The 12,609-nt window shown below is 39.7% G+C and overlaps 1 protein-coding gene across 2 annotated transcripts in view; it reads right to left on the bottom strand.

The window, feature by feature from the left end:
* Window positions 1-12,473, bottom strand: part of DDX1 (DEAD-box helicase 1) — a 34,847-nt gene extending 22,374 nt beyond the window's left edge. The window contains exons 1-10 of one of the 2 annotated variants that reach the window (XM_038560815.1): window positions 12,365-12,473; window positions 9,673-9,724; window positions 9,306-9,369; window positions 8,197-8,226; window positions 7,103-7,199; window positions 5,243-5,290; window positions 2,760-2,843; window positions 2,453-2,536; window positions 2,017-2,093; window positions 1,261-1,333 (exon numbers count right to left, since the gene is read on the bottom strand). In XM_038560815.1, coding sequence (XP_038416743.1) covers window positions 1,261-1,333; window positions 2,017-2,093; window positions 2,453-2,536; window positions 2,760-2,843; window positions 5,243-5,290; window positions 7,103-7,199; window positions 8,197-8,226; window positions 9,306-9,369; window positions 9,673-9,724; window positions 12,365-12,380 — 625 coding nt within the window. In that variant the 5' untranslated portion in view covers window positions 12,381-12,473. Of the gene's footprint in view, window positions 1-1,260; window positions 1,334-2,016; window positions 2,094-2,452; window positions 2,537-2,759; window positions 2,844-5,242; window positions 5,291-7,102; window positions 7,200-8,196; window positions 8,227-9,305; window positions 9,370-9,672; window positions 9,725-10,804; window positions 11,690-12,364 lie in introns of those variants that run through there. The other variant, XM_038560816.1, reaches the window with a different exon arrangement.
* Window positions 12,474-12,609: the final 136 nt, after the last annotated feature.

The raw sequence follows: 12,609 nt of genomic DNA, 5'->3' as shown, positions 1-12,609 counted from the left end.
TTTTCACCATCATTTCATCTCATCCCATTCTCTATTGAAGTGATTCCCAATCAGGTGTCCCTCAACCCAACTTACCATGCTCACCAAAACAGAGATCATTAGCATTATTCACTTGCCAAACCCAGTGATTAACACCTTCATCTTTCCTTCTAGGCTACACTCACCAGCAGCACTGGATACAATCTGATTCTTCCCTCCTACAAATACTTTATTCACTGGGACTGCAGGAACTCTTGGTTCTCCTCCTCCTTCACCTCTGCTAGATTCTCCTCAATTTGCTGACCTCTAACCACAAGAACCCCCGAGGACTCAGATTTCTCCTATGTCTTACTCTCATTCCCTAGGTGATCTCATCCAGTACTCTAGCTTTAAATACCACCTATAAGCCAATATCTCCCAAACCTGTAGCTCCAACCCTGACCTCCTGACTTATACATTTAACCACTTACTTGACGTCATGACTTAGTTGTGTAATAAGTATCTCATATTTAATATGCCCCAAATAGAACCCCCAGCATCCAACTGGCTCCCTATCTACTGCTACCACCCCAGCCACTCTGTTTTTAACACAGAAGTCACGACACAGTGAAAGTGAAGGAAGAAGACACCAATTCTCTACTGAAAACTCTAATGGCTTCCAATCTCACCCAAAAAGCTTGCATCCTGGCCTAGAAAGCTCTATATGGCCTGGCCTCACTACCTCAACTGACCTACATTCTATCAGCACCCCCATGCTGAGTGTGCTTCAGACCCACTGGCCTGCCTCCTTGGTGTTACTCAAATACCTCAAGCACACTTGTCTCAAGGCCTTTGCATTGACTGTTCCCTCTGCTTGAAACACTCTGAAGATTTTTGTATGACCCACCACCCAACTCATTCAGATTGGTACACAAATGTTACCTTATCAGAGAAGGCTTCTCTGACCACCCAGTATAAAGTAGCACACCCCTAGACTTTATCACCCACCATTCCCTTACTCTGACTCCACTTCAGTGCACTTGTTCCAACCTAACATATTTAGGTATCTGTCTCTCTCCCCACCAACAAGTAAGCCACAAGACTAAACATGTCTGTTTACTCCATCTTCTGCTCTATCTCCAGCAAGTACCATGTGCCTGGCATAGAGTAGATGCTCAAGAAGTATTGGTTCAAAAGAAGGGCAGCGAGGGAGGGAGGACTGAAAAAGAGGGGAAGGGAATTATAAATCACAAATACTGGGTATCATGTCTTCTCTAGTACGACAATCTATTGAACATTTACCATTTTTGGAGAATTTGACATGCCCTTTATCTATATCAAGGTAACATCCAATGGTATCATGCATAGTGAATTCCTAGAAAAGCAGAAAGTGCTGTTAATAGAAATAATCATCGTAAATTAAAGCTAAAAGTTCACATACAGCTACATCAAAAGTACGTCAGTGCTTCAAAATAATTCCTTGAAACCCTAATGTAGGTGTCAAAAATGACTATTGGGGAGCCTGGCTGGCTCAGTCAGTGCAGCACACAAGTATTGATCTCAGGGTTCTGAGTTCAAGCCCCACGTTGGGTGTAGAGATTACTTAAAAATAAAATCTTTAAAAACAAAATGCCAATTACAGCATATCCTATATCATGGTAGAGGCATCTTCCCAGGCTTTCTAAAATCAACATGATATTCAGGCTCACCCACATTACTATAGATTTAGACTTGCCAGAAAACCACATTTAGATTCACCGTAATTAAAAATAATAAAAGAGAAGAATATATTCATTCAAGGCAAAGCCAAAATCAAAATAGGTGAAAACAAAGACAAGGTAATATACTGTGGAGAGGCTAATAAATGGGACAAGAGAAAAAGTTATCTCACTTTGGATTTCTTCACTAAAATCCAAATCTGAACTTTCTGTAGAAAACATTCAGAAAATCCACTTAAATTTCAGAGTCCCTTTTATAATCCTAGACATGTCATGAGAGATCAAGTAAGTACACAAGAAAACTCACTAATGCTATGATTAGGTCGATAATACAACTTACCTCTCCATAATTATCAAATTGTTTATTATGGGATTTCTTCCCTGTTCCACCAAAGCCAAATCCAAACTTGTCAGTACCTAGATTTTAAAATGTATTTTATTTACATGGTTAAAAGTAAATATAAAACTAAAAGTAATGTACAAATCTGTAAATCTACAAAACTTGAAGCATCTATGCAATATTGTGTGGTACACATTTATGCATACTAACTGTACTCAGACTTCTCTCATATTCTTACCCTTATTTTCCCATTTTATACTGTAATACTAAGTACTTCAAATCTTTTTGTAACAGAGAGGTATATATAGATTATTTCCAAGTCTTGAAAATATAAACTTTGTGTGGTTAAGGTTATTATTTAGCTCCCCACTGCAATAAAATGTCAACAATCCACAAATATAAATCAGAAAATTCAGTTTATTTTAGAAACACTTACCTAGGTCTAAGGAAGCCTGCATGGAAGACCACCCAACTCTGCATAAACCTTGGTCATGACAGGATACTTCATAGTAGTGCTTCCCTATAAGGTCAAAATATTTTGAGATTTATACAAACCTGACTCATTTACCACATAGCCACTTTCCCACTGTTTCTGAATTACAATTTGTATGTTTCAAATGAAAACCTGTAGATCTTTTTGTAACATTAGAAATCTTTTCAGATCCTTGATTTTAAAGCCACTTAAAGGAAGTCCATGTATATTACTTCACAAGCTGATACAAATACAAATGCAATTTAAATACCTTTCGTTAATCCTTTTGTAGCTCTGCATCCATGCCACTCTTTCACTTCTCTGCTTTGACAACAAAGACCATCAGACCCAATTGCTGGATTTGAGAAAGACATAAAAAAAACCGTGTCAGTTTAGATTACATAAATTAAGCATCCTGAAATAAATATCATTCAGTCTCATCAAACAAAATAATTCCTTCACTTGTTGCACCATTCCTGACACTGAGACTTGCTGACTCCTGAATAATAAGATCTTCCCGAAAAGTACTCACCCTTACTCATCCTTTGGAGGGCCTCAGCCATGTGGCAGACTAGTTTCTATATGATAATGTGTTAACTAGGACAAGATTTTACTGCATCAAGTCTGCAAAGGAATCAACACAGTACCTAATCTCACACCCACTGATAGTATAGCTGTATCACCAACACAAATGTGTTTAGACAACCATTCTCTAGTCTTTTAAAGAAATGGATCCTCAGAGGGGACACAGCACTCACTCATCAATACCTGTTGCTCTGATTTTATGCTTAACTTAGAGCTTGAGCAAATACTACACTAAAAGGAAAACAGGAAGTATCTCTGGCTTATTGCCAAATCCATGGATCCAGAACCATAAAGCAGGAAAAAGCACAAATAAATAAAATTGTCATCGTTATCTGCGAATACTAGGACCCTGAAAAATTAGGTGGTTCTACATTATACCTCAGGGTCAGTCAGTGCTTATTAATGCTTACTGACTCTAAGGAAAGCATATAGCTCTTGTTTGTAATGGAAAGAAATTGTAACTTCTGTTCCGGTTCAGGCTTACACCCATATTCAGCACCTGAATGCAGAACAAACTTTCAAGAAAAGCATCTCATCACACATTTTACTTCACTGACCAGAAATTAATTTACTCAAAGTATAAATTCTTATTCATATGGGTGCTACAATCTATAAAACTTTGAACTTCATAAAAAGTTCCCTAAGCAATGGCAAATCCTTAAAATTTTTATTTTTAAAAATTCCTTATGCAGTTCTACAGTAGAATATAAACTTGATAATAAATTAGAGGCCATAGGGTAGACAGCAGCAGTTTGGATATTTTTGTCTGTTTTGGGCATGATTCTTCATGCCCACTGTATATTTTTTTGCGTCCAGCTTTTCTTGCTCACCAACACCTGTAGAAAATTCCTCCAAGTCAACACTGTAGTTCTGACTCATTCTTTGTAATGGCTACACAATAGTCCTTGGATACATCCTAATCTGTTTTAAGCAATCTGTCAGCGATAACATTCATCTTGTTGACAGTTTTTACCATTACAGATAATGTTGCACCAAACAGTTTTGTATGTATATCCTTATATCCTGGCACATTTATTCCAAAGGGCTAAATCTTCCAGAAATAAATACACATTTTAAATTTTAATTGGGGGGACACCTGGGTGGCTCAGTGGTTGAGCGTCTGCTTTTGGCTCAGGGAGTGATCCAAGAGTCCTGGGATCAAGACCCATATCGGGCTTCCTGCATGGAGCCTGCTTCTCCCTCTACCTGTGTCTCTGCCTCTCTCTGTATCTCTCATGAATAAATATTTTTTTAAAAATTTACAAAATAAAAAAATAAATTTTAATTGGGAATACCAAACTGCCTTCCAAAAAGGCAATAATTTGTTTGGTCAATTATCACTCTGATTCTAATCAATCAAATAAGTGTAAAAGAGTTATCTCCCTGTAACTTTAATTTCCATTTCTCTAGTACCTATAAATGTTATTTTTGAACGTTTATTGCCATTTGGATTTGCTCTTCTGTGACCGGTCTATTCACAACCTTTGCCCACTTTCACTATTGGTGATCCTTCTTACCAAAATAGGTAACCTAATCTGCTATGTATTCAAGAACCTCTCAGCAGTTTATATGTATTCCTTATCTTTCATCAACATTGCAAGTGTTCACAATTTTTTTTCTGTGGTATCTTTTCCATTTATGTATTTTTTTTTTTTTTTTACTGTACAAAAATAAACCTCAATCTTTTACAATTTCCAAGTTTCCTATTTGGGTTAGGAAAATTCCCCCACCCCAAAATTGTACATGTAGTTTTCTATATTTAAATTATATATATATATATATATATATATATATATATATATATGCATATTTAAATCCTAAGTACATGTTGAATTTGTTTCTAAGTTAATTTTACATTGCTCCAGATGGAGCATCAATTATACCAGCACCCTAACTGAATAAATCCTTTTTCCTACTGAAATGAATATTGTTTTCTGTATATTAAATTATCATATTTACTGGGACATATTTCCATTATATTCCAATGACTTTTTTAACTATTCCTATGTCACTACTAAACTACATTTAAGTAGTATTGGACATAGTACCAATATCTGGTAAATTAAATCTTCATTTACTATTCTTTTTCAGAATTTTCTTGATATTCTCAAGTATTACTGAAAATAGATTTCCAAATTACATGTAAGCTGCTAAAATCTATCCACTTACCAAAAGCAGATCCTCTATCATACGGGTTCATTTGCCATTTGTTGAGCACTAAAATTAAAGTCACACACAATCATATGAAATTAACATTCTCTAAACAATAATCCAAGTATTTTAATTTTATATTATACCTTAATTCCTCTAGATTTAATATGGTTTTACAAACTATTTGGGAACGTACAAGTAATGTTTTGCTGTTTTTATTAAAGGCAAAATTGAAAGTGAAAACTAACATAGGTCAAAGGGGATAATCACTGTTCTCTGGGCACATCCTTTCCTCCTCACTTGCTCCACCGCACTTGGCAGTAGATGACGATGGTCTTTGTCCTAACTATGAAGGCAATGATAAAATGAAGCTTTTATAACTAAATATGTTGAAATAAATGACTAATGTATCCAGATCTAGTTAAGTATTGCTGTATCATTTGCAAAAGAAAAGCAAGTCCTTTAAATAAGTCAATATCACATTCAAAAGTCACAATTTCTTCCCTCCTTATTTGTATGGGATCAGCATTTTCCTTTTCTAAAACATCTTAATAGTCTACAGATAACCAAAGAATTGTAATAGCTGAAGAACTCTACATGTTTTCAGGACAATTTCCTGCCAATGTAGAAATCTTCTCTAGATTATTTGTGGTCAAATAATATCGATCATCTACTTAAACACTCTGAGAAATAACTTACTCTTTCTCTCCCTCATTGTGGGCTCCATGTAGTTACTAGTAAATACTTAAACAGAAATCTTCATTAGATTATTTCTAATTAGTTCTGGTCCCTTCTGGAACAGTTATTTTCTCTCCAGATCCCTTCGATGATTTTAGAATTACCTAACCTCTTTTGCACTTGTCTCTCCAAGTTTAAACACCTAATTTCTTTATTCCTCACAGGCCATGATTTTTGAAACTACCACCATTCTGGTTATTCTCCTCTGGAAGCATTCTCTTTTATCACCAACTATAAAAGTGATCATTTATAGTTGTTACAAGTTCTAAAACTACTTTCAAATAGGCCAATAATCTAAAGAGTTCATGTCCATTATCTCACAATTTAGTTACAAGTGAGTTCATTCTATGAACTATGCAACATTGTTACTTTCAAATTACTGAGAAAAAAAAAATGTTGATATGCCAAGTTCACTCTACTTAAGCTTGCAATTTTGTCACATTCTTGTTTTGTATCATGAAACAAATGTGACTCAAAAGACTGAACAAGTTGTGTCAAAATATAACAAAACCATAGATTACTCAAAATAGAACAGAATTCAGAACCATTTAATGAAAACAATACAATTTACAGATGAGGAATTGATGTAAGATTATACATGGCATAGACAGGACTGGAAATCCTAGTAAAGGATCGATCTCTATGTAAATAGGACTAAACATAAACAGATTTTAAAATTTACACTTTACATTTTAACTTCCTGGACTCCTTTCTTATCTTAAAGGAAAAACAATGCATGCCTCCTTTCCCTGTGGAAGGCAGTATTTCCCACCATCATGGACTTTTACTCCATCAATTTTTTTATAAAAATCCTTAATACTTTTGTAAAACATTGTACCAACTTATCTTTAATATTAGATATAAAAGGTATTAAGAAAAACATTAAAATAACTACACATAATTTCCAAAATGCCAGTGTTTTCTCAAAGAAAGCACTATTAGTATTTTAGGAGGGACAATCTTTCACTGTGTATGCTATAAATGGCATTTAGCATCCCCAATTTCCAGGTCACCAGATGCCAACACTACCTCCCAAATACTGATTTAAAAAAAAGCACATTCTACTTCCCATTTACCAATGCTAGTAATTCTCATTACTATTTTTACAAAAAAAGAAAAATATTAATATGCAAAACTTACCTGAAGCACCAGTTTTAATGGTTGTTTTTCCTTTTTTGCCTTCCTGTTGGTCTTTCAGAGTTTCATAAACTATCTGGATAACTGGAATACTGAAAGCCTACCAAAGAAACAACAGTTCTCTACATTAGTACTCAGATATTAATAACCACTAACCATCAGTGTTATAAGTTATACTTGCATATTAAATAATTACATATTCCAGACTGTTACTCTAACTTCATTTGTTCACACCCGAAATACCAGCAAGATAACAAGAGAATTGATTAAATGAAGGAAATGGGCACCTGGGTGGCTCAGTCAATTAAGCATGGTCATGGGATCGGGCCCTGAGTTGGGCTCCACGCTTAGCGGGGACCCTGCTTCTCCCTCCTTCTCTATGCCCCCCACACTCTCTCTCTCAATGAAAGAAAGAAAAGAAAAGAAAAGAAAAGAATCTTTAAATATAAATAAAAATTCAAAAAAAAAAATGAATGAACAAAACAGGAGGCAGCTGACAATCCAAAACCATAAATAATGGGGTCCTTCAGAATGAACCTACACAAAGAGGAAAAATACCATCGAGTCTGACAAACTGCTTCCCTGGTCCAGGCCAACACGAGAGCCACGTCTATTTGCAGCCTCTATATTACTAGAGCCATTGCGTTAATTCAGAAATAAATATAGACTAAAGACACTGCAACTCTTTACCCATGATCAGTTTAAAACTATACTATTCTTATACCTACACTCGTAGATCTTACTTCAGAATTAGCTGGCAACTAAAATATCACTCTCAGTGGCAAGCAATCAATTCCTTACATTTTGGAAAAGGTTATTTTATTTAATATTTCAAAATAAAAACTGATGTTCAAACTTGCTTTAAAAATCAACTCTTATGAGCAGCCTGGGTGGCTCAGTGGTTTAGCACCGCCTTCAGACCAGGGCATGATCCTGGAGACCCGGAATCGAGCCCCACGTCGGCTCCCTACATGGAGCCTGCTTCTCCCTCTGCCCGTGTCTCTGCCTCTCTCTCTGTTTCTCATAAATAAAATCTTAAAAAAAAAAAAAAAAAAATCAACTCTTACAAAGTAAGCCAATTTAAGTTTATTACTTACACCAGTTTTTCCACTTCCCGTTTCTGCAGCCTAAGTGGGAAAAAAATAGGTGAGCTTACAATTGTGGTTGTCAATTTAACATGATACCATGAAGAAATCTTTAAGACTGACTGGCTACTGTAATTGTTCACAGTGCCTCTAGATTCCTTGGAATCCTTCAGTCAACTGTGGCTACTGCAATCTGGTCACTTCTCCCTCACCCAAGAATCTGCTCTCTCCTTTCCCATTGCTACCATTCAAATCCAAGCCCTCATCATTCTAAACTAGATTATTACGAAAGTATCCTAACAGTATCTAATACTGAGCTACACTACCAACTGCTCCCAAATCAGTCCTTCATAAATACACAGTTCTAATGATGTAACACATCCCCCCTTAAAAATTTCCAATAATCCCAGGGTGCCTGGGGGGGGCTCAGTCAGTTAAGCGTCCGACTCTTGGTTTTGGCTCAGGTCGTGATCTCAGGGTTGTGGGATCAAGCCCCGCATCGGACTCCCCTCTTGGCACAGAGTACTTGAGATTCTCTTTCTCCTCCTCCTTCCCCCACCCCTGCACGCATTCTCTAAAATAAATGAATTCTTAAAAAAATTTCCAATGATCCCCCCAACAAATACCAATTCTTTAACATGACACATGAGAAAGAGTCCATATAATCTCACTGTATACTTCCCATCTTATATCAATATATGCTCCTCCCACCACACACAATTTTATGCCACCATCTAACTGAATTACTCTAGGATCATATCCTGCATTCTACTATTGCTTTTGTTGATACGCTATTTATAGAGCATTTCTCTTTCATCTTTCCTTTGTCCAAAGTCTACTTTCCCAAGTAGAGCCCCTTGTCTGACACATTTCTCCGTGTACCTGTCTTACTACACTACTGGGTTTAAGCTTCTCAAGGGGAAAGACTGTGTCTTTTTCACCTGTGCTCCCTACAACTTCTGCCTCATTATTTTGAATACAGTACATATCCTAAATGTTGTGAGTAAAAGTAATTTGGTGAAAATATCATTTCTAAGCCTGTGGAGATCTTTAAGTGAGTCACAAACAGCCCCAGAATTGTGTGCCCTCAACTCCCAACACCTCACCAAATGTAAACATACCATAAGTACATCACCGCCTCCTAGGATCAATGGGATAGATTCAGCCTGGATATCAGTTGGGAGACTAAAAGAATCATATTTTGAAGAATTTTGGTTAGCAAAAAAAAAAAAAAAAAAAAAAATCACCTATGCTAAATAAGTCATGTTAAACTATAAATCTAAAAGAGACTTTTATTTGGTAAATAGTACCAATTTTTTCTAGCTAATAATGCATCAAAGTTTAAAAAGGAAGCTTTCTATAATTTAGAGAAATATAAAAAAACTGAATTTTAGTTACTAGACTCAAAAATATTTGGTAAGATCACAAATAACTGTTTCAACTGCCAAACATTGTTGTCACAGGTATTTTTACACTTTATGTACTTACAGCCAATCCATCTCTTCTACAGCTTGAGCAATCTCAGGCATAACACCCATCTCTGAAAATAAAATTCAAAAAAAAAAATTGAACATACTAAACTTAAACTGCCCTTAAAATTACTGTTCATAGAACAGGGAACAGGATTGGGAGCATAGCTGTTATTGAGTACCTCCTGCATATGACACTGTTAAAAGAGTTACGGAGAAATTAACTAGAGTTCATATACAAACTCTCACTGGCGATGTGATCTTGAGCAAGCTCTAGAGCTAATGAAGCTATAAACCCATTTCTTCCTCACAAAAATCAAGCTAACATGATCTGTCATAGAGCTGTAAGATTAGAGATAGTAATGTGTAATGCCATCTGACACATAGTTGTCACTTGATACATAGTAGCCACCAGTGAGTGCTTCCTTCCTAGACTGGTGGAAAAATCTGCCAGAGTTAGAGTTTTCTCAACTAACATCTTGGTGGTTTCATCTGGAGATAATGTGGAAGTCCTGTGCCGTGACTATTTAAGGACCATGTGGTTAGTTAGCTTCAGGCAGCTGAGAAAAGTGAACAGACAAGTGGAGAGAGAGGCCCAAACTTACTGGCAACCATAGTCAAACTCAGTAACTAAAAAAGGGAGGGGCTGGTGGTGAAAACTTGGGTAACTGGAGATCACAGCTAAAGAACTATGGTTCTTAATTGTTCAGATATTTAAATAATTCACTTTGAACCAGTCCCAAATTAATAGACTGGGTTATTTCTGATTGTATTTTGTCATTTCTCAAATGTACTGTACCTCCTTTCCAAATAAGAATTTTTAAGTCTGCATTTCCAAAAATGCAGTTTATTATTACAAAAATACATATTTCTATTAAAAAAACGAACAACACTTAAACACTTCTAAGCTCCAGAGATAACTAATTTGGAAATTTTTTATTGCTTATAATTGTTTGTGTAAAGGCACAAATCTACAAACTGAAAACATCCACTGGAAAAACGGGGGCGGGGGGATTGCATGTGAGAAGAATCATACTAGCAATTAACACAATAGGTCCAACACTAAAATTTTAGTACATAGTAAACTAATTAATATAAATATGAATGATAGGGAAAGTATGAAAATCTTTTTGAGAAAAAGGTTCTCCTACCTCTAAATCTCCCCAGGAAAATCCACAGATCAAAAACTAATCAAGATCTGCAGCTGTATATCCAAGCAGACATTCCTAAGAATTGCTCCCATTAGAGTCCAGCTATATTCTCTTGCTCTAAAATCCAAAGTGCTTGAAAAAAAGGGGAGTGATGATCTTAAATATGCCGCAGCGTATACCGTAAGCTGAAGTCGCCAGTGAAACTGTTACACGGCAAGCAGCAAGCACAGCAAATTTCAGCAAATTCCAGACGTCTTGCTCGATTCTGGTCGTGCTCTCTGCATGTTTGCTTTGGAACCATGTTTTCTCTACATAGAATACTTTCATATTTAAGGGAAAAACAGGAATATTCACGTTCTGTGATTCTAGGTCTTTACATCACAGACTCTACGAGTCTTTAACTTTCTTGAAATCTGTGCGTGACTCCCAAAGAAGTAAACCTGTAAGATGACAATGTGGAACTGCTCCACGCACCTCGACTCCGAAATCTTGTTGTAAGAGGCACCTGGGTGGCTCGGTCTCTTGAGCTCTGCCTTTGAGACTCAGGTCATGATCCCAGGGCCCGGGGATGGGAGCCTCCCCTCTGGCTTCCTGCTAGGCAGGGGGGCCTGCTTTCTCTCCCTCTGCTCAGGGGCGCTCGCTCTCCAGTCTCTAATAAATAAAATCTTGTTTCAAGTAGGAGCACCTGGGTGGCTCGGGGCACGACGGAGGCCGGGAAGGCCATGGCTGACGCAGTAACGCAATCTCCATCCCTGCCCAAGACTCTTGGATGGGGGCTGCCCGGGTGGCTCAGTGGTTGGGCCTCTGCCTTGAGCCCAGGGCCTGATCCTGGAGACCCGGGGTCGAGTCCCGCATGGGGCTCCCTGCGTGGAGCCTGCTTCTCCCTCTGCCTCTCTCTCTCATGCATAAATAAATAAAATTAAAAAAAAAAAAATCTTGTCTTCGGCGAGCTGGGGAAAGCAAACCGGCTACCCCTCCGGATTTCGCCTTGCTTCCTACTGGGAGATGCCAAGTGACACAGACCCCAAACTGCTCTCTGGTGACTGAAAGATGTGCCTTCGCGACGCCCTTCGAGGAGTAGAGGGAAGCGAGTCGGTACGTGTCATACCCGGAGCCGGCTAGGAGGGCAGGAGGCCTCGCCCGACACATGGGCTCGCCGTCCCGCGTGCATCCAGGGCGCTCGCGGCCGCTTCGCGAGACCGCGGACAGAGCAGGGGGCACGGCCAGACGGGGAGTGACCCGCAGGCGGGGTCAGCGGCCCCCGGCGGAGAAGCCCGCGCTGCTCGGCTCGGGGAAGGCCCGGCCGCCGCCACGTCAACCCGGCGGGAGGCCCCGCGCCACGGCGCCCGAGCGGGTCGGCGGCTCCCGGGACGGCGGGGGGGGGGGGGAGGGGGGACGGGGCGACGCCCGGCCGGCCACCCCCGCCCCCACCGCCGCCCCCGCCGCCGCCAGCCGGCCCCCGCCCCGGCCGCCCCCCTCCGCCCGCAGCGCCCAGGGAGCCGCCCGCCCCCGCCCCCGCGCCCGCCCCCGCGCCCGCGCCCGCGCGCTCCGAGGACGCACCAGAAAACGCCGCCATGTTCGCCGCGTCCGGCGCCGCTCCGCGCCCTCCCTCCCTGCCTCCCTCCGCACGGACACGCTTCGCCGCCGCGGCGCGCGCTTCCGGCCCTCGCCCGCTGCCTTCCGGCCGGGACGCCCGCCCGCGGGACCACGGTTCCGGCGGCAGAAAAGGCCCGGCCTGCGCGCGGCGCGTCGCCTGTGCGCGGGGAGCGCGTCCTCAGGACCACCTGACCGCGGGGGGCGCGCTC

Source organism: Canis lupus, chromosome 17, assembly GCF_011100685.1.
Source record: "Canis lupus familiaris isolate Mischka breed German Shepherd chromosome 17, alternate assembly UU_Cfam_GSD_1.0, whole genome shotgun sequence".
Taxonomy (NCBI): domain Eukaryota; kingdom Metazoa; phylum Chordata; class Mammalia; order Carnivora; family Canidae; genus Canis; species Canis lupus.
This window is presented reverse-complemented; position numbering and strand designations above follow the sequence as displayed.